General features: G+C 37.4%; 2 protein-coding genes and 1 pseudogene across 17 annotated transcripts in view; 2 read left to right on the plus strand and 1 right to left on the minus strand.

The window, feature by feature from the left end:
• Fhit (fragile histidine triad diadenosine triphosphatase) overlaps positions 1–27,080 on the minus strand; it is a 1,878,988-nt gene that overhangs the window by 523,603 nt on the left and 1,328,305 nt on the right. The gene's annotated exons all lie outside the window — the stretch shown is intronic.
• LOC116073419 lies at positions 3,854–6,981 on the plus strand (annotated as a pseudogene).
• The window catches only part of LOC116073008 (cytochrome P450 2C40-like), a 48,925-nt gene continuing 31,417 nt past the window's right edge, over positions 9,573–27,080 (plus strand). Inside the window, exons 1-5 of one of the 2 annotated variants that reach the window (XM_031344661.1) lie at positions 9,573–9,775; positions 10,804–10,966; positions 11,139–11,288; positions 15,270–15,430; positions 16,566–16,742. In XM_031344661.1, coding sequence (XP_031200521.1) covers positions 9,608–9,775; positions 10,804–10,966; positions 11,139–11,288; positions 15,270–15,430; positions 16,566–16,742 — 819 coding nt within the window. In that variant the 5' untranslated portion in view covers positions 9,573–9,607. The remainder of the gene's footprint in view (positions 9,776–10,803; positions 10,967–11,138; positions 11,289–15,269; positions 15,431–16,565; positions 16,743–27,080) is intronic. The other variant, XM_031344656.1, reaches the window with a different exon arrangement.

A 27,080-nucleotide genomic window follows, 5' to 3' on the forward strand; every position in this document is an offset into this window, starting at 1 on the left:
AAAAAAAAAAAAAAGAAAGAACCTGGAGACATTAACTGCATCAGAACACATGAAGGATAGCAGCTCCGTGACCTGTTCCACTTCTCTTTCTCACTTTCTTTATCCTACAGCTGAGAATCACATGTTCAAGACTGGAACTGCACATCCACTCCCATCATCAGCAAGTAAGAAATAGTACAGAAAGGCAAGAACTCAGATTCCCATTTCTTGAAGCAATTATACAACTGAAGTTCCTTCTTTTGTGCTGACTGTAGTTTGTGTCAACCTGACTAAAACTAACCAGCACAAAAGCTGCTTACTTATTTTCCTTAAATGCGAAACAAACCCAATGATCAAAATAGTGCACATATAAAACATTTTTGTACCATAATATCTTGATACTTGATGAAATATATCCATAAATTTCAAGTTTGCTTACATATGTAAAATGTGAAGTTTGGCCATGATGAACATTTACTTTCTTTTCAGTAAACATTATTTTTTACAAATTTACTTGATGCTGGATTGAGACATGAAGATATTTTTGTAGTAGCAGATTATGCATTTTGAGTTTGCATATCCTTATAGATTTTGTTTCTCCTCCATTTTCTCCTACTACTTCTAATTACCACCCAATTTTGATTTTATCATTTTTTCACAATGGATATTGCTAAGACATATCTATTTTTAACTTAAATTATTTTATTTATTTATATTCTAGTTTTTGCTCCGTCCCTCAGTGCTCCCCTCCCACAGCTTCTCTTCCCATTGCCTCTGAGATATTCTCCCCGATACAGGGCCTTTACCTTCCCTGGGGCCTCAAGAGTTTCTAGGATTGTGTCTTCTCCCACTAGGGCTTGACCAGGTAGACCTCTGCAACACATGTGCAAAGAGTTTCAGACCAGCCCCGGTATGCTTCTAGTTAGTGGATCAGGCTCTGGGTCACTTTCCCTCTCAGTCCAGTGCTTGGGCATAGGATCTGCTTCTGTTTCAGTCAGCTGCTGGTGGAGCCCCTCAGAGGACAGCCATGTCAGGTTTCCCTCTGTAAGCACGTAATAGCAGAGAGTGTTAGGCCTTGGTGCCCCCACACTCAGACCCCATAAGATGGACCCCATGTTGGGCAGGTCAATGGACCTCCTTTCCTTAAGTCTCTTATCCATTTTGCCCCTGCAGTTCTTATAGACCGGAAGAATTCTTGGTCAGATATTTTGACAGTGGTTTAGTAACATTGTCCCTCCCCTTGATTCCCTGTCTATCTTCTGAAGGTGGACTATTCAAGTTCCCTTTTCCCAATGCTGAGCATTTTGGCTAAGGTCACCCTCAATGAGTTCTGAGACTGTTTCACCTCCTGGGTCTCTTATATTCGACAGAGGGTTCCTCCATATCCCACTCCCAAGGGTGCTTATTTCCATTTATTCTCTTGTCCCTTCCCCCATATCTGATCCTGTTATCCTTTTCCCCTTAAATTCTCCTCTCCATCTCAGGTCCCTCCTTCAATCCAGTTCCCATGATTATTTCCTTCCCCCTTCTAAGTGGGGTTGAAACCTGCTCACTTGGGCATTTCTGCTTGTTATACTTCTTATAGTCTGTAAGTTGTATCCTAGGTGTCCTGTACTTTTTGGATAATATGTACTCATCAGTGAGAATATACCATGCATGTCCTTTTTAGTCTGTGTTACCTCACTCAGGATTATATTTTCTAATTCCATTCATTTGTCTGCAAAATTCATGAATGTCCTCATTTTTCAATAGCTGAATAATATTCCGTTGTGTAAATGAACCACGTTTTCTGTATCCATTCTTCTGTTGTGGGGCATCTCATTTGTTTCCAGATTCTGGCTAGTACAAAGAAAGCTACTATGAACATGGTAGAGTGTGTGTCTTTGTGGTATGATGGGGTATGTTTTGGGTATATGCCTAAGACTTGTATAAATCGAACATGAAAAATCCCAGATCAAAGGGCCAGAAAATATCTTCAAGAAAACTATAGAAGAAAAATAGTCACTAACAAGTTGATACTAGCCAAAAACAAAACAAAACAAAACAAAAACAAAAACAAAAACTAAAGAAAACAGCAACAACAAAAAACCAAAATGAAACCTTGCAGAATACCCAAGATACGGTTCATAGAACTCAAAAAGCTCAACAAGCTGAAGTGCCCAAGTGAAGATGCCTCAGTTCCACTTGGGAGAGAGAAAAAAGCAATCACAAGTGAGAAGGGACAGAGGGACCTGGGAAGAAAAGAGTATGGGTTGTGGAGGAGAGAAGGGGAGAGAGGAAGCTGATTTGATATTGGGTGACCAAAAAGGACTGAAGCCCTGAGAACCAGCAGAAAGAATGTAAACTGCCAACCTCAGGAAATAGGAGGCTGAAGTCCCCCAGAATGTACCTAGGACCTGGGAGGTGAGAGACTCCTAGAATTCAAAGGGAGAGAGAGACCTTAGAGGAAATACCTAAGAGTAGGGAGAGGGTACTTATAGAGCCCACCTCAAGTTGGAAGACAGCACATCGAGTGAGGAATGGGGTTCCCATTCCACAGACACAACTCTGACTCATAATTGTTCCTGTCTGAAAGAATTATAGGGATGAAAATGGAGAGGAAAAGAAAGTCCAGCAACAGGCCCAAAGTGGGATCCAGCTCAAGGGGAAGCTCCAAGGCCTCACACTAGTCCTGAGGCTATGGAGCGCTCACAAAAGGGACCTATCATAACTGCCCTCCAAAAGACCCAACAGGCAGCTGAAGTGTCAGATGCAGATATTTGCACCCAACCAATGGACAGAAGCAGTTGACCCCTGTTGTTGAATTAGGGAAGGCTTAAATAAACTGAGGAGACGGGCGATCCTGAAGGAGGACCAGCAGGACCAATTAATCTGGACCCCTGAGATCTCTCAAACACTGGACCAACAACCAGGCAGCATACACCAGCTGATATGAGGCCCCCAACACACATACAGTAGAAAACTTCTGGGTCTGTGTTTATTCAGAGATGATACACCTAACCTTGAATAGACTGGAGGCCCTAGGGAGTTTAGAGTTAAGGTCGGGTGGGGCGTGGGGTCATCCATATGGAGACAGTGTTGGGAGGAAGTATGGGATGTGTTACAGTGGGAGGTTGGAGGGGGGACAATAAAAATGAAGTGAAAATAAATTAATTAATTTTAAAAAATGAAAGAAAAGAACCTTGAGTTAGAAAGTGAATAAGGAGATGTATATATTGCCTGTTTTGGAAAGGAAGGAAAGAAGAAACTGACATAATTTTAGTACAAACTCATAGCTATATAACTTTTATAAATTAACTTAAGTGTATTTCAAGTTTTGAATGATCATTATTTATCAGCATTACATGTCACAACTCAATAAAATTAAGTCCAAATCTCTTACAAACACTCTATAAAAATGACAATGTTAAAAGTGCTTTTTTGTCTTGTCTTGAGACAAAGTCCATTTGGAAGAGAGTTAAACAGTAACTAGTTGATTGTACAAAGATGCCCAAACAGAAAATATTGATTCTGTAGATGCATTATAAAATGTCTGGCGTGAGTACGTGTATGGAAGAATGATTACAAAGTCAGTCATCAATGGGAGGAGAGGCCCTTGGCCCTGTGAAGGTTCTGTGCCCCAGTATAGGGGAATGCTAGGGCCAATAAGTGGGAGAGGGTGGGGTGGCAAGCAGAGGTAGGGGGGAGGCAACAGGTGTTTGTTCTTGTTGTTTTTTGTATTTTTTTGTGTGTTTTTTGGTTTTGTTTTTGTTTATTTTTTTTTTTTTGAGGGGAAACGGAGAAAGGAGAAATCATATGACATATAAATAAAGAATATATCTAATAAAAATGTTTGGAGTGTGTGATCATACATGTGTCAGCAAGAAGGTTCTCCATGGATCCATTTGTAGTCATGGTGCTTGGTCTGTCCTTACTGCTTCTCCTCTCACTGTGGAGACAGAGCTCTGGAAGGGGAAGCTCCCTCCTGACCCCACTCCTTTCCCAGTTATTGGCAATTTACACCTGATAGATATGAAGGACATCTGCCAATCCTTTAGTAATGTAAGTATGCCTTGTGCTCTCCAGGTACATTACAAAGGGAGGTAGAATTCAGGCTGCTTTCATAAAATTCTATTAGTAGAGTAATACTGTGGACATGAATATGATGTCAAATCCTGAAAAGTTCTAGATTTTTTTGACTTTTGCCTCTTGTTCTGGTCAGGAAATTAGTAACGCTCTAGGTTTCAGATTAAAAACCTGAAATGCAGGTGATTATATACACTAGTTTTTACAAATGCTGATAATTACATACTATTTTTTACAAATGCAGGTAATTATATACTATTTTTTTAACAAACATTTTCTATTATATCAACTGAGGGTGAAGAATAAGGAATAGTTCATAAAATGAATCAGAATTTTAGACATGCATTGTTCTTGTATTGGACATTAATTTTATACTCTGAAGAATTTACTAGTGCCTGATTTGAAGTAAATACAATGTGCATGAGCTCATACATGGAATAAAAACCATAAATAGTGTGTGTTAGCATATGTGGTATTTTCCCAATCACCTTTCATTCCATTCATAGCCTGTGACTTGGGCCTAGGATGCTGATTAGTGAGAACGGTATTTTTCATGATGCTTCACGCTATGGTACACTTTGTATGATACCCACTCTATGTACTTTTGTAACAATAGATAAGAATGGAAATCAAACATATGTGGTAATCTAAGTTTGTGGTTTTCTAGTCTTTATCACAGGGCTTTCTTAGTTTTAACAAGAAGTGTTCCGAGCTGGTTCTGCAGCACTCTTCTGACTATTGAAATCCATTTCAATATGAAGTTATCATGAGAGTGATGCTCAAGTATCCAATAATGAATAAGCAGAGTGTCAAATTTTAGTGTATTTATTTGCAATAGAATCCAGGAAATAAATGTGACAAATCTTTGGTTTTAGTGTGTCAACAGGCTGAAAGGTTTCTGGCACACTGTAGGTCATGAATATATGATAATCATCATTAGGTAAGTAATTATACATACTTTAAAGTGTGTTTTTCTGAATAAAATTATTATCATAACCCAATATGATCATCGAACTAAATAGATTGACTCTATGGAAAATAAAATGACATTTTTAATTAATATTTATGTTTTCTATTTCTTTCCAATTTTCTAAAACCTATGGCCCAGTGTACACTTTGTATTTTGGCTCACAGCCTACTGTGGTATTACATGGTTATGAGCCACTGAAAGAAGCCCCCATTGACCACAGAAAAGAGTTCTCTGGAAGAGGATGGTTCCCAATGTTTGAAAAGGTTTATAAAGGAAAGGGTAAATGTGTGTATGTACTTATGTGAATACTGGGCAGTTTCCAGAGTGAGCTGAAAGGTGGAGAGTAGAGGTCATACTTGCTTTTCAGGCATAAGGTTTGGACTCTATGGCTGCCATCTGTCAGTTTTTTCTGTGTCTGGGATTTCCAGTGTCTGTTCCTATTTCTTCAGGCATTGCTTTTAGCAATGGAAATGTATGAAAGGCCACAAGGCTCTTCACAGTCAATACCCTGAGGAATTTGGGCGTGGGAAAAAAGATCATTGAGGACAAAGTGCAAGAAGAAGCACAGTGGCTCGTGAAGGAACTGAAGAAAACAAATGGTAAGTGCAGGTCAGATTCTACTTTTATATTTTGGTCTATGCATGGCTGTGCATGAGTCATGTTGTTTCTATATTATTCTAAGAATATTTTCCTAATGAGATGTCTTATATATAGGTCTCATGATAACTTTTAGTGTATTATGAACCATAAATTCCCCTAAACACAAATGTCATTTTTTTCTTTGCATACGAGAATGAGAGGATGCTTATCAATGATATTGGTTACTGGGTAAAACTAAGGAGCATAGATCATATAGTATTGATTTTCTTTCTTCATTCCTTTCTTTCTTTCTTTCTTTCTTTCTTCTTTTCTTTCTTTCCTTCTTTCTTAAGAGTAATGGATAGCACTTCTTCACTCAATTTTTTATTTTCCCTCTAGAGTCTTGTTTGTAGTTTACAGTAACAATGGTGTGATGGATTATTTTCATTTCTAAGCTGCTTGTAATAGATTTTTTAGTCCCTTATTATATCTCTGATTTTAGCAAGATTTCAACATATTATCATCATTCCTTCTTACATAGCACTTACTATTTTATTTATAATCTTCACTAAAATACACTTCTACACAAATAGTCAAACTAAAAAGAAGATATCTAATAAAAAAGAAAAAAAATATATAAAAAATTTAAACACCAACAAATTATAAGACCCAATTAAAAATGGAGCACAGAGCTTTACAGAGAATTATCAACAAAGGAATCCCTCAAAGGGAAGGGACCTTAGATGAAATGGCTGACTGTAGGAAAAGGGATATAATAGCCAAGAATCACTTAGTCATCAAGGAAATGCAAATCAAAATGACTCTGAGATTCCATCTTACTCCCATTAGAATAGTTAAGATAAAAACCAAACCAAACCAAACCAAACCAAGTCCTCAAGTGACAGGGAAGAAAAGGTGAAGACTCCTCCATTCCTCTTAGAAGTGACAACTAGAACAACCTCTAAGGAAATGAATTTGGCAGTTTCTCAGAGAATTGGAAATAATTTATACACCACAATCCTGCTAAACCTCTCCTGAGAATATACCAAATTATGTCCTACTGTAAGGACAATTGTTCAGTTATTTTCATAATAGGTTTATTTGTTATACCTATAAACTGGAAACAATCTAGGAGTACATCGACTTAAGAATGATAAGGAAAATTGGGTACATGAAAATAATGGAATACTATCCAGCCATTAAAAACAAGGATATCATGAAAATTTGAGGCAAGTGGATGTAGCTAGAAAATATAGTCTTGAGTGAGGTAACCCAGACCCAGGAGAAACACATGTTATATAAAATCACCTGTGATATAGATATTAGTGACTCAAAAATTTTCATTTATTGTCTTCTGTTCAGTTGTGCTGAGATCACCTCACTTCTGAAATGATGATAAGTAGAGAATCTTAATAACTGTACAGCTAGTAGGAGTATCAGCAACTGCAAGGTAATCACATTGAATTCAAAGTTCTTCCAGCAATGAGTTGTTAAACACTTGTAGTCCTACTTATACAGTAATGACAATATAAAGGATAAAGAAGAAAGGAAGGAAGGAAGGAAAAATGAGAGAGAGAAAGTGAAAGAAACAAAGAAAGAAAAAAGAAAGAAGAAAATGAAAGAAAGGAAGGAAGGAAGGAAGAGAGGAAGGAAAAAGAAGAAAGGAAGGAAGGAAGAAAGAAAGAAAGGAAGGAAGGAAGGAAGAAAGAAAGAAAGAAAGAAAGAAAGGAAGGAAGGAAGGAAGGAAGAAAGATAAACCTAAGTCTTCCATTGAATTTCACAATGGCAAAAGCCATATAGCTTTTCCTAGGTATCAAATTAATAGCTTTTTTTTATTGAAATGTGTGTTACTAATGTAAGGTATATTTGTCTTTTGTCTTAGTTGTGTTGTTCAAAGCATGTATGAGAGTTTTACTGCATTTATAATTAAAGCATGTATCCATATGTTTAAATTAGCAAGAACCAATTTAAATACACAGTTAAATATGCATATGGTCTTTTATCCATATATTTCTGGCTTTTGAAGGAAGCAATAGGAGAGATGTGAGTTTGAGCCAGTATGAGGTCCATAGTGATATTTTGTTAAATAAGCACATATCATGACGAACACTCCTCCATTGCTGGTGGGATTACAAACTGGTACAACCACTGTAGAAGTCAATCTGGAAGTTCCTCAGAAAATTGGAAATAGATCTACCTGAAAACCCAGCTATACTACTCTTGAGAACATATAAAATTGATGTCCCTACATGCCACAGGGGCATGTGTTCCACTATGTTCATAGTGGCTTTATTTGTGATATCCAGAAGCTTGAAACAACCCAGATGTCCCACAACAAAAGAATGAATACAGAAAATGTGGTTAATTTACACAATGGAATACTACTCAGCTATTAAGATATAGGATATCCTGAGTTTTGTAGGCAAATTAGTGGAACTAGAAAATATCATCCTGAGTGAGGTATCTCACATGTAAAAGGATATGCATAGCATTTACTCATAGTGAGTTAACAAGTGGATGCTGGCCAAAAAAGTACAGATTACTCAAGATAGAGTCCACAGAACTCACCAAGTTCAAAAAGCTGATGTGTCCAAGTGAGGATGCCTCAGTCCCACTTGAGAGGCAGAAGAAAGCAATCACAACTTGGGAGGATCAGGGAGGGAAAGTGGCAGAGGGTAGGGTAAGTGGGAGAAGAGTAGGAACCTGGTGTGGTATCAGGTAAGGGAAAAGGACTGAAGCCCTGAAGAACAGCAGAAAGAATTTAAAATAGGCAACCTTGTGAGATAGAAGGATGGAGAGGAACCTTAAGAATGTACCAGAGATCTGCGAGGTGAAAGACTCTCAGGACTCAAAGGGAAGGGACCTTAGATGAAATGGCTGACTGTAGGAAGAGGGATATATAGAGCCCACCTCCTGCAGGAAGGCAGGGCATCAAATGAAGGAGAGGGGGACCATCAAACTGTCACAACTCTGACCCATAATTGTGCCTGTCTGAAAGAATTATAGGGATAGAAATGGAGAGGTGCCTGAGGAAAATAAGGTCCAGTGACAGGCCCAACGTGGGATCCAGTTCAAGGAAGGCCCCAAAGCCTCACACTATTGCTGAGGCTATGAAGTACCCACAAAAGGGACCTATCATGACTACTTTTCAAAAGACCCAATAAACAGTTGAAAGAATCAGATGCAGATATTTGCACCCAATCAATGGACAGAAGTAACTGACCCCTAATGTTGAATTAGGGAAGGATTAAAGAATCTGAGAAGGGTGATCCTGTAGGAGGACCAGCAGTCCCAATTAATCTGGACCTCTGAGATCTCTCAAACACTGAATCACCAACCAGACAGCATACACCAGCTGATATGAGGCTCCCAAAACACATACAGTAGAGGACTTCCTGGTCTGTGTTCATTCAGAAATAATCCACCTAATCCTCAAGAGACTGGAAGACTCAGGGAGTTTAGAAGTCAGGTAGGGTGCAGGGATGGGGACATCCACGTGGAGATGGGTTAGGGTGGAAGTATGGTATTTGGAACAGTCAGAGGGTACACAGGGAGATGATAAAATATGAAATGTAAATAAATTAATTAATTAATTTAAAAAAATAAAAGAAAAAACCTTCAGTTAGAAAGTGAATAAGGAAATGTATATATTGCTTGTTTTGGATAAGGAAGGAAAGAAGAAATTGACATAATTTTAGTACAATCTGATAAGTAAATGACATTTATAGATTAATTTAAGTGTATTTCAAGATTTGAATGACTATTATTTATCAGAATTACATGTCACAACTCAATAAAATTAAGTAAAAATCTCTTACAGACACTCTACCATGTTGACAGTGTTAAAAGGGCTTGTTTTTTTCTTGTTGTTGAGACAAAGTCCACTTGGAAGACAGTTAAACAGTAACTTGTTGATTGTACAAAGATTCCCCAAACAGAAAATACTGATTCTGCATGTGCATTATAAGATGTCTGTAGTGCCTGTTCATACTTGTGTCAGTAAGAAGAGTCTCCATGGATCCATTTGTGGTCGTGGTTCTTAGTCTGTCCTTTCTGCTTCTCCTCTCATTTTGGAGACAGAGCTCTGGAAGAGGGAAGCTCCCTCCTGGCCCCACTCCTCTCCCAATTATTGGCAATTTCCACCTGATAGATATGAAGAACATCCGCCAATCCTTTAGTAATGTAAGTATGCCTTGTGCTCTTTAGGTACATTTCAAAGGTAGATAGAAGTCAGGCTGCTTTCCTGAAATTCCATGAGTGGAGAAAATGATGTGGACATGAATATGATGTCAAAAACTGAAAAGTTCTATGTTTTTTCTGACTTTTACCTCTAACCTGAAATGCAGGTAATTATATACACTATTTTTTTTTACAAATGCAGGTAATTATATACTATTTTAAAAAAATATTTGCTATTATTTTGACTGAATGTGAAGAGTAAGAAATAGTTCATAAAATGAATCAGAATTGGAGACGTGTTGTTCTTGTATTTGACATTAATTTTATACTCTGAAGAATTTACTGGTGTCTGATTTGAAGTAAATATAATGTGCATGAGCTCATAAATGGAATAAAAACCATAAATAGTGTGTGTTAGCATATGTGGTATTTTCCCAATCATCTTTTAGTCCATTCATGGCCTGTGACTTGGGCCTAGGATGAGTGAGAATGGGATTTTTCTATGTTGCTTAATGCTATGGTACACTTTGTATGATACCCACTCTATGTACTTTTGTAACAATAGATAAGAATGGAAATCAAACATATGTGGTAATCTAAGTTTCTGGTTTTCTAGTCTTTATCACAGGGCTTTCTTAGTTTTAACAAGAAGTGTCCCAGCTGGTTCTGCAGCACTCCTCTGATTATTGAATTCCATTTCAGTATGAAGTTATCATGAGAGTGATGCTCAAGTATCCAATAATGAACAAGCAGAGAGTCAAATTTGAGTGTACTTATTTGCAATAGAATCCAGGAAATAAATGTGACAAATTTTGGTTTTAGTGTGTCAACAGCCTGAAAAATTATCTGGCACACTGTAGGCCATGAATATATGATAATCATCATAAGGTAAATAATTATACATACTTTAAAGTGAGTTTTTCTGAATAAAATTATTATAACCAAATATGATCATCAAATGAAATAGATTGACTCTATGGAAAATACAAGGACATTTTTAATTAATATTTATGATTTCTATTTCTTTCCAGTTTTCAAAAACCTATGGCCCTGTGTACACTCTGTATTTTGGCTCACAGCCTACTGTGGTATTATATGGTTATGAGGCACTGAAAGAAGCCCTCATTGACCATGGAGAAGAGTTCTCTGGAAGAGGAAGTTTCCCGATGTTTGAAAAGGCTTCTAAAGGAAAGGGTAAGTGTGTGTGTAGATGCTTATGTGTATACTGGGCAGTTTCCAGAGTGAGCTGAAAGGTGGAGAGTGGAAGTCATACTTGCTTTTCAGGCATAAGGTTTGGAATCTATTGCTGCCATCTGTCAGCTTTTTCTGTGTCTGGGATTTCCAGTGTCTGTTCCCATTTCTTCAGGCCTTGGTTTTAGCCGTGGAAATGTATGGAAGGCCACAAGGCTCTTCACAGTCAATACCCTGAGGAATTTGGGGGTGGGAAAAAGGACCATAGAGGAAAAAGTGCAAGAGGAAGCACAGTGGCTCGTGAAGCAACTAAAGAAAACAAATGGTAAGTGCAGGTCAGATTCTACTTTTATATCTTGGTCTATGCATGGCTGTGTATGAGTCATGTAATTCCTATCTTTTTCCAAGATTTTTTCCTAATGAGATGTCATGAGTTTACATCTCATTTCAACTTTTAGTGCATTGTGCAGCCATGAATTCCCCTAAGTACAATGTCATTTTCTCTTTGCATACCAGCATGACAGGGTGATTATCAATGATAATGGTCACCATGTAAAAGTAAGGAGCATAGGCCATGTAGCATTGGTTCTCTCTCTCTCTCTCTCTCTCTCTCTCTCTCTCTTTCTCTCTCTCTCTCTTTCTCTCTCTTTTATTTCCTTCTGTCCTCCTTTCCTTCCTTCCTGACCTTTCTTTCTTTCTTTCTTTCTTTTATTTTCTCTTTTTTCTTAAGAGCAATGAATAACACTTCTTCATTCAAGTTTTAATTGTCTCTCTAGAGTTTGTTTGTAGATTTCAGTAAAAATGGTGTGATGGATTACGTTAATTACTCAGCTGATTGTAAACATTTTTATCAATTATTATATTTCTGATTTTAGCAAGATTTCAACATGTTATCATTATTCCTTCTTATATAACATTTAACATTTTTATTTATAACCTTATTAAAACACACTACAACACAAATAGTCAAAATTTATGCACATATACAACCTAGAAAAATGATTCCTTTAATAAACTAAAAACTGTTTTATTGACTCTAGTATTTTTCTTGGGACTTCAGATATTGAATTCATATTCACCTTTACAGGTTTTGGTATGAGAAAGTTGATGACTCTTACTTTCTAGCATGCTGGATGCTACTCACCAAGTGCTTTCCAATAAAGAATATTATATTGTTCGTTTAAATTTCTATACAGATAGCTTTTAACACTTTTTCTCCCAAATACAGTGAAATACAACCAGATTTTCCATGTTAATGACATGCACACAACAAGAAGTAATCTCAAAGTATTTCGGTTCATCCTCATTCCTTAAAAGAATGTGATATCTTAGTATAATGTAAGGTGTTAAAATCCTGGTAGAACATCAGTAATCTCAAGGAATTACACATGGTTAAATATCCACCTTTGATAACTCATTTGACCTTTGTTTGAGGGTAGAGAATTTAAAATCACCTTTGACACAACATCACAATTTTTATCTTTTGATCACAGCAATTTCAATACTGAAAGTAATATAAACAATCATGCTCTCATAGATTGTTATTGTTTTGCTTCTGTCATAAAACAACTAAGTTGGTGTTGGGTTCAACTGGCTTATAGGTTACAGACACCATTGAGGGATCAAATGCAGGATCTCAAAGAAAGAATCTGGAAGCATTAACTGCAACAGAAAACATGAAGGATAGCTGCTCAGTGACCTATTCCATTTGTCTTTTTCACTTTCTTTTTTTTTACTGTCCAGAACCAAATACCTAAGATTCACATTGCCTACATTGGGTTTAGGTAATATCCCTGTCATCAGCAATGAAGGAAGAGAACAGAGAGACATAACCTCAGAATAGTTACCTGGAGTAATTACTCAACTGAGGTTCTTTCATTTGAGTTGACTGAAGTTTGTATCAGCTTGATTATAACTACTTGACAAACACTGATTATTTATTTTCCTTACCTGTAAAATAAATCACATGACCAAATCACCAATATAATGCACTCATTTTAAACATATGTGTAATGCAATACCTTGATATTTACTTGATGTAAAATATCCACATATTTATGTTTTACTTAAATATATTAAATGTGAAGTCTGGCCATGATGAATATTTACTTCTTTTTTTTCATTGAATATTTTATTTATTTACGTTTCAAATGTTCTCCCCTTTCCCGGTTTCCTCTCTGGAGACCCACTATTCCATTCCCCCTCCCTCTGCTTCTGTGAGGATGCTCCCCTACCCATAAAATTGAACATTTACTTTCTTTGCAGTAAATGTTATTGTTGAAATTGTACTAGATGCTGGGTCGAGATCATGAAGGTATATTTGTTATTGTAGGTTATGTGTTTTGGTTTGCTTGTCATTATAGCATTTTTCTCCTCTATTTTCTCCCATTATTCATAGTTACCACACAAATTTGCTTTTATTATACTTTCAAAATGGATATTACAATGACATATGTATTTCGTAGATAGTAAAATTAATTCTTTGAAAGATGAAAGTGCAAAAAATAATGGGGTTATTTGTTTCATACTAGTGTTTGCTTCACCTCTTATGGACCCAAAAAATAAAGGCTCTCACACCATTTCTTCATATAAGTGGATCATGTCATATTAACACATCATAAATTCTGTATATTCATTCAAAAATCAAAAGAAAAAGATAAAGGAAACAAATGAGACTGTAACAGCTATACAAAAATATAAAAAATAAAGAAAAGGGAAATGATTCTGCATATCTTGAGGGAGATATATGATGTAGACCTTTCAGGGACACAAGTCTTCATCAGGTGATCAGAAACGGTATCTAAGAAATATGCCATAAAATGTGTCAGAGAGATTCATATTAAATTAGAATTTTCTATAAAATTTTGGTATAAGTAAAGGGACAAGTTTATGGGAGTGAGAAATTGATTGTGAAAACATTTAAGTGGTGTATTCGAAGGCTGTCAGTGTACTCTAGGGCTGGTGGCTCGCTGCTGGAGACTTGAGCTCTCTCTCTGCTGTTGAGGCCTGTTTTGGGGAGTGGTAGTCAAAAGGAAGCCAATGTATAAATGAGATATTTTATAGGGAAGAGAAAATAGGCCAGTCAAGTAGAGAGAAGGAAAGGAGAAGAAGGTGTGGAGAAGAGAAGGTGAGAGAGAGAGAGAGAGAGAGAGAGAGAGAGAGAGAGAGAGAGAGAGAGAGAGAGAGAGAGAGAGAGAGAGAGAGAGAGAGAGAGAGAGGTGGGGCAAGATAGGAAAGAGGGCAAGAGAACAAAGAACAAGAGAGAGGATGAGAAGGCAAGAGAGGAAAGAGGGCAAGAGAGGAAGAAACGAGGCAAGAGAGAACAAAGAGGAAGAGATAGGGGATGGGGCGAACCACCTCTTATATTGTATGGAGTGTGGCTACCTTTGGGTCAAGGCATGTCTGGCTATGGTCAGAAACTGCGGGTAGGGTCCAGCTAGAATGCTTGGAGCTTGGGGCATTGTCTGCCCGATAGAGCACACATCTCCTGCAGGGACAGCTTTGAGAGGTTGTGACTGAAACAGGAGCCAAAGACTCAGAAATTAGAGCAGACTCCTTCTGCCCCAGGAGGCAGAAAATGCCCACTGGGTTTCCAGGGATCTAGGCCTATTACTCGACTGAGCCTAAGATGCCTGAACAGACTACTGCCCTACAGTGTACCAAAGGGAGAATGTATGGAAGTAAACAACAAAGATGAAGACAGTGATATTGATGCCAGTTTTAAAAAGATAGATGCAACTTAGCTTGCAAGTACAACACTGAAATCTGTTCTCCATTCTCAGCTAGAAGTGCAGAACTTATGTACAAACACTGAAGTGTCTTAACATGAAACATCTATTAGGGTTAATGGTTCATGAATAAGCACAGAGACCTCCAGGAAGTCCACACATACCGTTGAACAACTGGTGTTTGCATGTTTATTGCATGTTACTTTTGGAACACTCCTGTGGGCCACATTTTGGCCACATTTATATTGTTACAAAAATCTAGATTTTATTGTGGTTATTCTTCAGACTTTAGGTTCTGAATAACATATGCTGAAGTAATTGGCTACTTTTTAGGATGTTATGCCATTTAAATTAAGGTCCTTGAATATGGTAGTGAACAGTCTTATTTAACTAGTGAGAATGAAAACTAAGTCAGTTTTAATGTCAAGATGTTCATGATTCTTCAGCAGGTAAGTACCTAGCTGTTAAGTATATTCATAATTAATTGTTACAATTTCTAAAGTACCTTATCCTGTTAACAAGGGCAGCTGTATGTGTTTATTATTTAAAAAAATTTTACAATTGTTTCCAATCTTCAGGCTCACCCTGTGATCCCAATTTCATCATGGGATGTGCTCCCTGCAATGTCATCTGCTCCATTATTTTCCAGAATCGTTTTGATTATGAAGATAAGGATTTTCTTAGCTTGATAAAAAAAGTGAATGAGTGCATTAAAATTTTGAGCACTCCTGAGTGTCAGGTAAAGCCATGGACTTTTACTTCTTAAAATACATGTACTATCTTTCTTTCTCACATATCAAAATCAATAAGGATATAGTAGTCAGGTGACAAGTACCACATTTTCCATATTATGAGTATCATATTATACAAAGAGTATATGTAATGGAGTTCAAAGCCATTATCTATACAAGCAGTAAAACTAAGGGGCAAATGCCAGGATGGCTGAAGCCTGTTAGCTGCTTATCCACAAATTTTCTCAGTGACTAGTACAGAATTGTTTGTAAAATAATTCCATTCACTTCTACAAGTGTGGCCAGTCACATCTAGGACATCCTTCTACTACTAAAATTCCATTCATACTTTAAAACTATTAAACACATTTTCATCAAATTACTAGGAAGGAATGCCTCAGAATAGAAATAACATTCTCTCAAATAAGGAAGAGTATTAATGGAAATGAAAGCTTTCAGGAAAACTGAGTAGTTACAGTTGTTTGATGGGTCAGCTGGGATAACAGTTGACAAGGGGAAAGGTCAAAATGAGAAGATGAATATTTTAATACTGTGTGGACCATGTATATACTCACAGAATTTTCCTAGCCTGATCTGGCATTGACTGCACACTTCAGATAAAATGATTGTGTGATCATGCAGAAATTGTAAAGTGGTATGGCATGCTCTTGATTCAGGGCATCTCAAAGCCCTACATACTTCTATATAGATATTTCATGTCAGAAGCTGGCAGATAGAAATGAAACTCAGGCACTACATTTCTTTTATAAATCAGGCCACCATAAAATTTAACCTGCTATTATCACCTTAAAATTGAGAGAGATAGCAATCTATGTAACATGGTAATTCAAACTTGTACAACAGAGTTTATTTGAATCATTGAGTAACTAACATGAACATTCTTTATACTCAAAAGATATGTGAATGTGGAAATATATTTTATGATATTTGTTCATTTTGCAGAAAATTGTCCAAAAAAATCTACTAGAATAGAAAATTATTATATATGTAAATAACCTCACTAAGGTGAATTTCATTCATATCTTCACCTATCAATTAAAACAATCATGCATTATGTTATGAATATATATTAATTACTTCATTAGATGTATTTACTTAGTAAATTCTTGCATTTCTTTGTAGATTTTCAATGCATTACCTATACTTCTTGATTATTGTCCAGGAAGTCACAACATATTTTTTAAAAATTATACATATATTAGCAACTATCTTTTGGAGAAAATAAAAGAACATGAAGATTCATTGGATGTTACAAATCCTCGGGACTTCATTGATTACTTCCTAATTCAAAGATGTCAGGTAAAGGGTTAATATGTAATTGTAAAATTAGAGACTTTATGTTGTATTGTAGATTTCATTGAATAATTACAGATTTATAAGTGATGTTTAAAATCATTCAAGTATCATTTTAAAAAACTATTTTTTATTACATGTGGGGTATGGCTGGGAAAAATAGTGTGAATTTGTTTTCTTTTAATCTGTTCTTTTTCATTTATTTATTTATTTATTTATATATTTATTTTACATATTATTTTTATTAGATATTTTCTTTATTTACATTTCAAATGATATCTCCTTCTCTGGGTTACCTTCCAAAACAAAAAGCTAAAAACAAAAAACAAAACAAAACAAAAAGAACAAAAAACCTTTTCCCTTTTTCCTCCCCCTGTTCACCACCTCTCCAGCTTCCTGTCCCTGGAATTCCCCTACACTGGGGCATAGACCCTTCACAGGATCAAGGACCCCTCTTCCCATTGATGCCCAGCTAGGCCATCTTTTGCTACATATGCAGCTGGAGCCATGAGTCCCCCCATGTGTATTCTTTGAATAGTGGTTTAGTCCCTGGGAGTTCTGAGGGTACTAGTTAGTTCATATTGTTTTTCCTACTAAGGGACTGTAAACGTTTCAGTTCCTTGGGACCTTTCTTTAGCCCCTTCAATAAGGACTCTGTGCTCAACCCAATGGATGGCTGTGAACCTCTATTCTGTATTGGTCAGGCACTGGCAGAGCCTCTCAGGAGACAGCTATATCATTTCCCTTTCAGCCAGCACTTGCTGGCATTCACAATAGTGTCTGGGTTTGCTGATTAAACATGGGAAGTATTCCCAGGTGTGGCAGTCTGGATTGTCCTTCCTGTAGTCTAAGCTCCATACTTTGGCTCTGCAACTCCTTCCATGGGAATTTTGTTCTCCATTCTAAGAAGGATCAAAGTATCCACACATTGGTCTTCCTTCTTCTTGTGTTTCTTGTGTTTTGTGGATGGCATTTCAAGCTTCAGGGATAATAATCTCTTATTACTGAGTCATACAATGTGTGTTCTTTTGTGAATGGGTTATCTCACTCAGGATGATATTCTCTAGATACATGCATTTCCCTAATTATTTCACAAATTGTTTTTAATTGTCGAGTAGTATTCCGTTGTATACATGGACCACATTTTCTGTATCCATTCTTCTATTGAGGGGCATCTGGGTTGTTTCCAGGTTCTGGCTCTTATAAATAAGGCTGCTATGATCATAGTGGAGCATGTGTCCTTATTGCATGTTGGAACATCATCTGGGTATATGCTCAGGAGTGGTATAGCTTGGTCCTCTTGTAGTACTATGTCCAGTTTCCTGAGGAACTGCCATACTGATTTCCAGAGTGGTAGTACCAGCTTGTAATCCCACCTGTAATGAAGGAGTGTCCCTCTTTCTTCACAACCTCTCCAGCATCTGCTGTCACCTGAATTTTTTGATCTTAGCCATTCTGACTGATGTGAGGTAGAATATCAGGGTTGTTTTGATTTGCATTTCCCTGATGACTAAGGATGTTGAACACTTCTTTAAGTCCTTCTCAGCCATTTGATATTCCTCAGTTAAGAATTATTTGTATAGTTCTATACCACATTTTTAATAGGGTTGTTTTGTTCTCTGGAGTCTAACTCTTTGAGTTCTTTGTAAATATTGCATATTAAACCTCTATAAGATACAGAATTGGTAAAGATCTTTTCCCAATCTGTTGGTTGCCATTTTGTTCTATTGATAGTGACCTTTGCCGTACATAACATTCACAATTTTATGAGGTCCCATTTGTCAATTCTTGATCTTAGAACATAAGCTATTGCTGTTCTGTTCAGGAAATTTTCCCCTGTGCCCAAGGGCTCAAGGCTTTTCCCCACTTTCTTTTCTATTAGTTTCAGTGTATCTGTTTTTATGTGGAAGTCCTTGATCCACTTGCACTTGAGCTTTGTACAAGGAGATAGGAATGGATAGATTTGCATTCTTCTACATGCTAACCACTAGTTGAGGAGCACCATTTGTAGAACATGCTATCTTTTTTTCCACTGGGTGGTGTTAGCTCCTTTGTCAAATATCAAGTGACCATTGGTATATGGGTTCATTTCAGGGTCTTCCATTCTATCCTATTGACCCACCTGCCTGTCACTGTACCAATACCAACAGTTGTTTTTTTAATCACAATTGCTCTGTTGTGATGCTTAAGGTCAGGTATGGTGAGTCAATGAGAGATTCTTTTATTGTTGAGAATAACTTTCAGTATTCTGTTCTTTGTTATTCCAGATGAATTTGAAAATTGTTCTTGACAAGACTGTGAAGAATTGAGTTGGAATTTTGATGGGGATTGCTTTTGGCAATATGGCCCTTTTTACTATATTAGTCCTGCAAGTCCATGAGCATGGGAGGTCTTTCCATCTTCTGAGGTCTTCTTTGATTTCCTTCTTCAGATATTCATAGTTCTTGTCATACATATCTTTTAAATATTTTGTTAGAGTCACACCAAGATATTTTATATTATTTGTGACTATTGTGAAGTATGTTGTTTCCCTAATTTCTTTCTCAGCCAGTTTATCCTCTGTGCAGCGCAAGTCCACTGATTTGCTTGAGTTAATTTTATACCTAGTTACATTGCTGAAATTGTAGATCAGGTTTTGGAGTTCTCTGGTGGGATTTTTGGGGTCACTTAATTATACTATAATATAATCATAATGATAATTTAACTTCTTTCTTTCCAATTTGTATCTCTTCGATCTCCTCTTGTTTAATTACTCTGGCTAGGACATCAAGTTCAATATTGAATAAGTAGGGAGATAGTGGGCAGTCTTGTCTAGTCCCTGAATTTAGTGGGATTGCTTCAGTTTTCATTCCATTTAGTTTGATGTTGGCTACTGGTTTGCTGTATATTATTTTTATTATGTTTAGGTATGGGCCTTGAATTCATCATCTTTTCAAGACGTTTATCATGAAGTAGTATTGGATTTTGTCAAATGATTTCTCTGCATCTAATGAGAAGATCATATGCTTTTTTCTTAGAATTTTTTTATATAGTGAATTGTGTTGATGGATTTCTGTATATTGAACCATCCCTGCATCTCTGGGATAAAGCCTACTTGATCATGATGGATGATCTTTTTGATGCATTCTTGGATTCAGTGTGTAATAATTTTATTGTGTATTTTTGCATTAATATTCATAAAGGAACTGGTTTTAAGTATTCTTTCTTTGTTAGGTCTTTGTGTAGTTTATATATAAGAGTAATTATGGCTTTGTAGAATGAATTGTGCAGAGTACCTTCTGTTTTATTTTGTGGAATATTTTGAGGAGTATTGGTATTAGGACTTCTTTGAAGGTCTGATAAAATTCTACACTAAACCCATTTGGTCCTGGCCTTTTTTTGGTTGAAGACTATTAATGACTCTTTCTATTTTATTAGCAGATATGGGACTGTTTAGATCATTGATCTGATCTTGATTTGACTTTTGTACCTGGTATCTGTCTAGAAAATTGTCCATTTCATCCAGGTTTTTCAGTTTTGTTGACTATAGCCTTTTGTAGTAGGCTCTCATGATTTTTTGGATTTCCTCAGTTTCTGTTGTTATGTCTCCCTTTTCATTTATGATCTTGTTAATTAGGATACTGTCTCTGTGCCCTCTAGTTAGTCTAGCTAAGGCTTTCTAAGGCTTTATCTATTGTTTTGATTTTCTCAAAGAACCAGCTACTGGTTTGGTTGATTCTTTGTATAGTTCTTGTTTCCATTTGGTTGTTTTCAGCCCTGAGTTTGATTATTTCCTGCCTTCAACTCATCTTTTGTGAATTTGCTTCTTTTTGTTCTAGAGCTTTCATATGTGCTGTCAAATTGCTGGTATATGCTTTCTCTAGTTTCTTTTTGGAGGCACTCTGAGTTATGAGTTTTCCTCTTAGGACAGCTTTCATTGTGTCCCATAAGTTTGGGTATGTTGTGGCTTCATTTTCATTAAAATGTAGAAAGTCTTTTATTTCTTTCTTTATTTCCTCCTTGACTAAGTTACCATTGAGTAGAGTGTTGTTAAGCTTCCACATACATGTTGGCTTTCTATTGTTTATGTTGTTCTTGATGAGCAGTCTTAGTCCACTGCTGATCTGATAGGATGCAAGGAATAATTTATATCTTCCTGTATTTGTTCAATCCTGTTTTGTGACCGATTATATGGCCAGTTTTGGAGAAGGTACCATGAGGTGCTGAGAATATGGTATATCCTTTTGTTTTAGGATAAAATATTCTGTAGATATCTGTTGAATCCATTTGTTTCAAAACTTCTGTTAGTCTCACTGTGTCTTTGTTTCGTTTCTGTTTCCATGATAGGTCCAGTTCAGAGAGTGGGGTGTTGAAGTCTCCCACTATTATTGCATATTGTATAATATGTGCTTTGAGCTTTAGCAAAGTTTCTTTTATAAATATGGGTGCCTTTGAATTTGGAGCATAGAGGTTCAGAATTGAGAGTTCATCTTAGTAGATCTTACCTTTGATGCACATGAAGAGTCCCTCATTGTCTTTTTTGATCACTTTATGTTGAAAGTCGATTTTATTTGGTATTAGAATGACTACTCCAACCTTTTTCTTGGTACCATTTGCTTGGAAAATTGTTTCCCAGCCTTTTATTCTGAGGTAGTGTCTGTCTTTGTCACTGAGGTAGGTTTCCTGAATGCAACAAAATGTTGGTTCTGTTTCTGTACCCACTCTGATAGTCTATGTCTTTTGGGGGGCAATTGAGTCTGTTGTCATTAATATAAATTAAGGACAAGTCATTGTTGCTTCCTGTTATTTTTGTTGTTAGAGATGGAATTCTCTTCATGTGGCTGTCTTCTTTTACTTTTGTTGGAAGATTACTTTCTTGCTTTTTCTAGAATGTCGTTTCCGTCCTTGAGTTGGAGTTTTCCATTTATTTTTCTTTGAAGGGCTGAATTAGGGGAAAGAATTTGCGTAAAGTTTGTTTTATCATGAATATTGGTTTCTCAATCAATGGTAATTGGGAGTTTTTCTGGGTATAGTAGCTTGGGCTGGCATTTGTATTTTCTTAGGTTCTGAATGACATTAGCCCAGAATCTTTCATAGTCTCTGATGAGAAGTCTAGTGTAATTCTGATAGATCTGCCTTTATAATGTTACTTGACCTTTTTTCCTCAGTGCTTTTAATATTCTTTCTTTGTTTTGTGTATTTGGTGTTTTAATTCTTATGTGATAGGAGGAACTTCTTTTCTCATCCAAACTATTTGGAGTTCTGTAGGCTTCTTGTATGTTCATAGGCATCTCTATTTTTAGGAAAGTGGAGTGTTCTATAATTTTGTTGAAGATATTTACTGGCCTTTTAATCTGTAACTCTTCACTCTCTTCTATACCTGTTATCCTTAGGTTTGGTTTTCTCATTGTGTGCTAGATTCCCTAGATGTTTTTGGTTAGGGAATTTTTGCATTTTCCATTTTCTTTGACTTTTGTGTTAATGCTTTCTATTGTATCTTCTTCACCTGAGATTCTCTCTTCTATCTCTTATACTCTTATGGTGATGCTTGTATTTATGTTTCTTGACTTCTTTGCTGGGATTGCTATCTCCAGAGTTGTCTATCTTCGTAATTTCTTAATTGTTTCTACTTCCAGTTTTATATCCTGGATGGTTTTGTTCAATATCTTCATCTGTTTGATTGTGCTTTCCTGTAATTCTTTAAGAGATTTTTTGTGTTTCCTCTTTAAGGGCTTCTACTTGTTTACTCGTGTTCCCTTGTAATTCTTCTAGGGATTTTTGTGTTTCCTCTTTAGGGGCTTGTACCTGGTTACCTGTGCTCTCCTGTATTTCTTTAAGGGAGTTTATGTCTTTCTTAAGCTCCCCTAGCACCATCATGAGATATGATTTTAGATCCAAATCTTGCTTTTCCAGTGTGTTGTGGTATCCTGGACTTGTTGTGGTGGGAGTACTGGGTTCTGATGATGACAAGTAGTCTTGGTTTCTGTTGGTAAGTTTGTTCTATTTGCCTTTTGCCATCTGTTAATCTCTGGTGTTAGATGTTCTTGCTGTCTCTGGCTTCCACCTATTCCTCCTGTGGGTCTGTAAGGTTATGTTAGTACTCCTGGGTGATCAGTGCTCCCCTGGGAAGACTTGTGCACAGAGGGCTATGGATAAGCCATCCTTCCTGCGTGCAGGTTTGAGGTAGAAAGGACCCTGTCTCAGCTACTCTGCTACTTCTGCTGCCTGTGTCTCCTGGCTGGTTCCACTTTAAAAAGTCACTGGAGAGAATTTGGCAATCTTCTCTGAGTCTTGGGATTAGAGCACTCCCTAGAGACAAGCTCTCTACTTGTGTGAAGTATGCACAGAGGGTAGTGGATCAGCTGTCCCTCCTAGTTGTAGATGGACATAGAAAGGACCCGGTCACAGCTGCTCTGTTACTTCTGTGGCCTATTTCTACTGGCTTGTCCCACCCTTTGCCCTGTCTTTGAATTAAAAGCCAAAAAAATCCCAATAATTAACATAATCAAGCAGAATAGAATGATAAGACAAGTGGCAGGTAATATGAAACAAATTATAACTTGGTTATAAATCACACCTAGTTCTGTATTAAAATTAACATTGTGGATCACTTTTATATTATATGTTGTTGGGCAGTAGTCTGTTCAGGCAACTTAGGTTCTGTCAAGTAATAGGCCTAGAACCCTGGAGACCCAGTGGGCAGTTTCTGCGTCCAGGGGGTATGAGGAGTTCAGCTATAACTCCTGAGTCTTTGGTTCCTTTCTCAGTCACAACCTCTCACAGCTGCCCCTGCAGATGTGTGCTCTATCAGGTAGACAATGCCCCAAGCTTCCAACATTCTAGCTGGACCCTACCCCCAGCCACTGACCCCAGCCAGGCATGCCTCACCCCAAAGACAGATAGATAAGCACTATACAATATAAGGGGTGGTTTGTCCCCTCCCCTCTCCCTTGCTCTTTGTCTTCTCTTGCTTCCTTGCTTTTCTCTCTTGCTCTATTGTTTTCTTCCTCTCCTTTCCCTCCCTACCTCTGTCTCTGTCTCTGTCTGTCTGTCTCCATCTCTGTCTCTCTCTCTACTTCTTATCTCCTCTACTTCCTCTCCTTTCTTTCTCTCTCCATAACTGTCCCCTTTTCTCTTTCGTATAATAAAATATCTCATTTATACATTGCCTCCTTTTTGACTAATTCACCCCACCACAGGCCTCAGCAACATAGAGACTGACCAGGGCTGCAACAGTGAGACACCAGACCACACAATATGTGTTTAAAAAGATAAGGTCTTATTAGCAACAATAGACTTTGTAGAGTTTTTTTTTTTACTTTTTATTTTATATTTATTTTATTTTTAATTAATTTAATTTTTACACTCCATATTCCACTCACTACCCCCTCCATACACCCTCCAACTTCTCCACATCCCACAACTCCTCCCCACCCTCTGTCTCCATGTGGAGGAGCCCGCACCCCACCCCACGTGACATCTAAACTCCTTGAGTCCTTCAGTCTTTTGAGTATTAGGTACATCATATCTGAATGAAAACAGACCCAGCAGTCCTCTGCTGTATGTGTGTTGAGGGCCTCATATCAGCTAGTGTATGCTGTCTGGTTGGTGGTCCAGTTTTTGAGAGATCTCGGGGGTCCAGATTAATGGAGGCTGCTGGTTCTCCAGCAGGATCTTCCTTCTCCTCAGCTTCTTTCAGCATTCCCTAATTCAACAACAGGTGTCAACGGCTTCTGTCCATTGATTGGTTCAGTACAAATACCTGCATCTCACTTTTTCAGCTGCTTGTTGGGTTGTTCAAAGGGCAGTCATGATAGGTCCTTTTTTTGTGGGTACTCCATATTCTCAATAGTAGTGTGAAGCTTTGAGGCCTCCCCTTGAGGGGTACCCCATAAAAGTTTTTAAATGGATGATTGTGCTGTACTATTGGAAAGAGTAGATGGATGAAAATTCTGAGAAAAATTTTTGATGAATTTGCTGTAGTGGGGTTAAAGATAGGTATCTATTTGATGTGCTGTCAGGATTAACTATTGGCATTGTGTAATTTAGGAAAAAGACGGGTTTCCACAATTTCTTTGAGACTTTAATTTATGAAACAATTGATGACATTCAGGTTTGCTGTTATCTGTCAATTCTGGTGCAGTGTAACAGTTCCCCATTAATGAAGCTTATTAACACTATTTAAAAATCCAGCACTATGTGTCCCTGGACTATGCTACTTGTTTTTCAAGACTGCTTGGCCAATCTGGATCCTTGAAACTTCCATATGAATTTTTAGAATGCATTTCAATTGTAAGAATGTCAGTGAGAATTCACACAGAGATTGCCATTTTTATGTATGTTGATTTTTATTTAGTTTACTATTTTATTATTGTTATTATTATTATTATTATTATTATTGTTATTATTATTATTATTATTATTATTATTATTATTATTATTACTGTTAGCATCAGGGCATCCAAAGCATGTGGTGTCATATTGGCGGGTCTCACAAACCTGTTGCCAGGACAACAGCCACTATATTCTCAGAATCCACTGGGCTCATCTCCCACCTTTACCTGAGCCACTATGTCAGAACCCATATATATATGGGAAACATTCATCCATCTATCTCTCTCTTCAGCAATGGTGAGGCAGATTCCTTTTCCTCTGAGAAGAGAGATCCATGGTTTATTGACCTTGCTAATAACAAAAATGTTGGAAACCCGAGTGGCAAAGCTGTTGCCATTGGGCTTTGGATGCCCTGATACTAACAATTACTACTACTATTATTAGTCTTTTTTTCACTGTCCAGTCATTATCCCCTTCCAGGTCTGCCCTCTGACTGTTCCTTAACTCATATTTCCTCTCCTGCCTCATGCCCAACCCACCACCCCACTTGAACTTCCCACTCCAGGTCTCTGGAGGGCTTAGATGTATCTTCTCTCACTGAGGCCAGATCAGGAAGTCCCCTTCAGTATATGTGTCAGGGGCCTCAGTTCAGTTAGTGTATGCTGCATGGTTGATGGCTCAGTGTCTGAGAGATCTGAGGGATGCAGGTTAGTTGACCCTCCTGGTCTTTCTATGGTCTTCCACCTCCTCACCTTCTTCCAACATCTGCCTAGTTCAACCAGAGGGGTTCTCAACTTCAGTCTACTGTTTGGATATAAGTATCTGCCTCTATTTAGGTCATGTGCTTTATAGGATTCTAAATGGGTCGACATTCTAGGCTGCTGTCTCTAAGTACAGCATAGCATAAGTAATGATGTCAGGCCTTGTAGCACCACCTTGAGATGGACCCCAATTTGGGCCTCATGCTGTTCTCCAGTTTTGTATGTGCAATTCTTTTAGAAATCAACAAACCTAGGTCCAATATTTTGACTGTGGGATGGCTACACCATTCCTCCACTAGCTGTCCTGTCTTTCTACTGGAGGTGGACTCTAAAAGTTCCCACTTCCCACAATAGGGCCATTCATCTAAGGTTCTTCCCTTTGAGTCCTAAGAGTCTTTCACCTCACATGTCATTGGTACATATTAGAGGATACCTAAACTCTTACCTCCTGAGGTTCCTGGTTCTCAGGGTTCCTGTCTTGTTTCCCACCCCAAAACATTACGTGTTCCCCCTTTCTGCTTTCTGTTTCCTCTCCCACCCAGGTCTCTTCCACCTTCTGCCCTCTCCCAACCCCTGTGATTGTTTTCTTCTCTCTGCCAAGTGGGGCTGAGGTATCCTCACTTGGGCCCTTTGGCTTGTTAACCTTCTTGAGTTCTGAGGATTTTTACCTGGAGATTCTATACTTTTTTGGCTAATATCCACTTACTAGTGAGTACATGCCATACATGTCCTTAGGAGTCTGAGTTACCTCACTCAGGATGGTATTTTTCTAGTTCCATAAATTTGCCTTACTAAACCTTTCAAGTTTCATGTGGTCTCACTTACCAATGCTTGATCTTAAGTCATAAGCCATTGGAGTGATGTTTAGGAAATTTCCTCCTGTTCCAATGAGTTCAAGTATCTTTCTTATTTTCTCTTTTACTAGACTCAGTGAAACTGGTTTTATGTTGATGTCTTTGATTCACTTGGACTTTAGATTTTCAAGGTGACAAATATGGGTGTATTTTCATTTTTCTACATAAAAACAGCCAGTTAGACCAGCACTGTTTATTGAAGATGCTTTTTTCCCATTGTATATTTTTTTAGTTTCTTTATCAAAGATCAAGTGTCTATAAGTGTGTGTTTTTATATCTGGGTTTTCAATTCTATTGCATTGATCAACGTCTCTGTTTCTGAGTGAATACTATGCAGTTTTTATCACTATTGCTTTGTAGTGTAGCTTGAGGTCAGGGATGGTTATTCCTGCAGTAGTTATCTTTTTGTTAACCAT

Source organism: Mastomys coucha, unplaced genomic scaffold (assembly GCF_008632895.1).
Source record: "Mastomys coucha isolate ucsf_1 unplaced genomic scaffold, UCSF_Mcou_1 pScaffold10, whole genome shotgun sequence".
Lineage (NCBI taxonomy): Eukaryota > Metazoa > Chordata > Mammalia > Rodentia > Muridae > Mastomys > Mastomys coucha.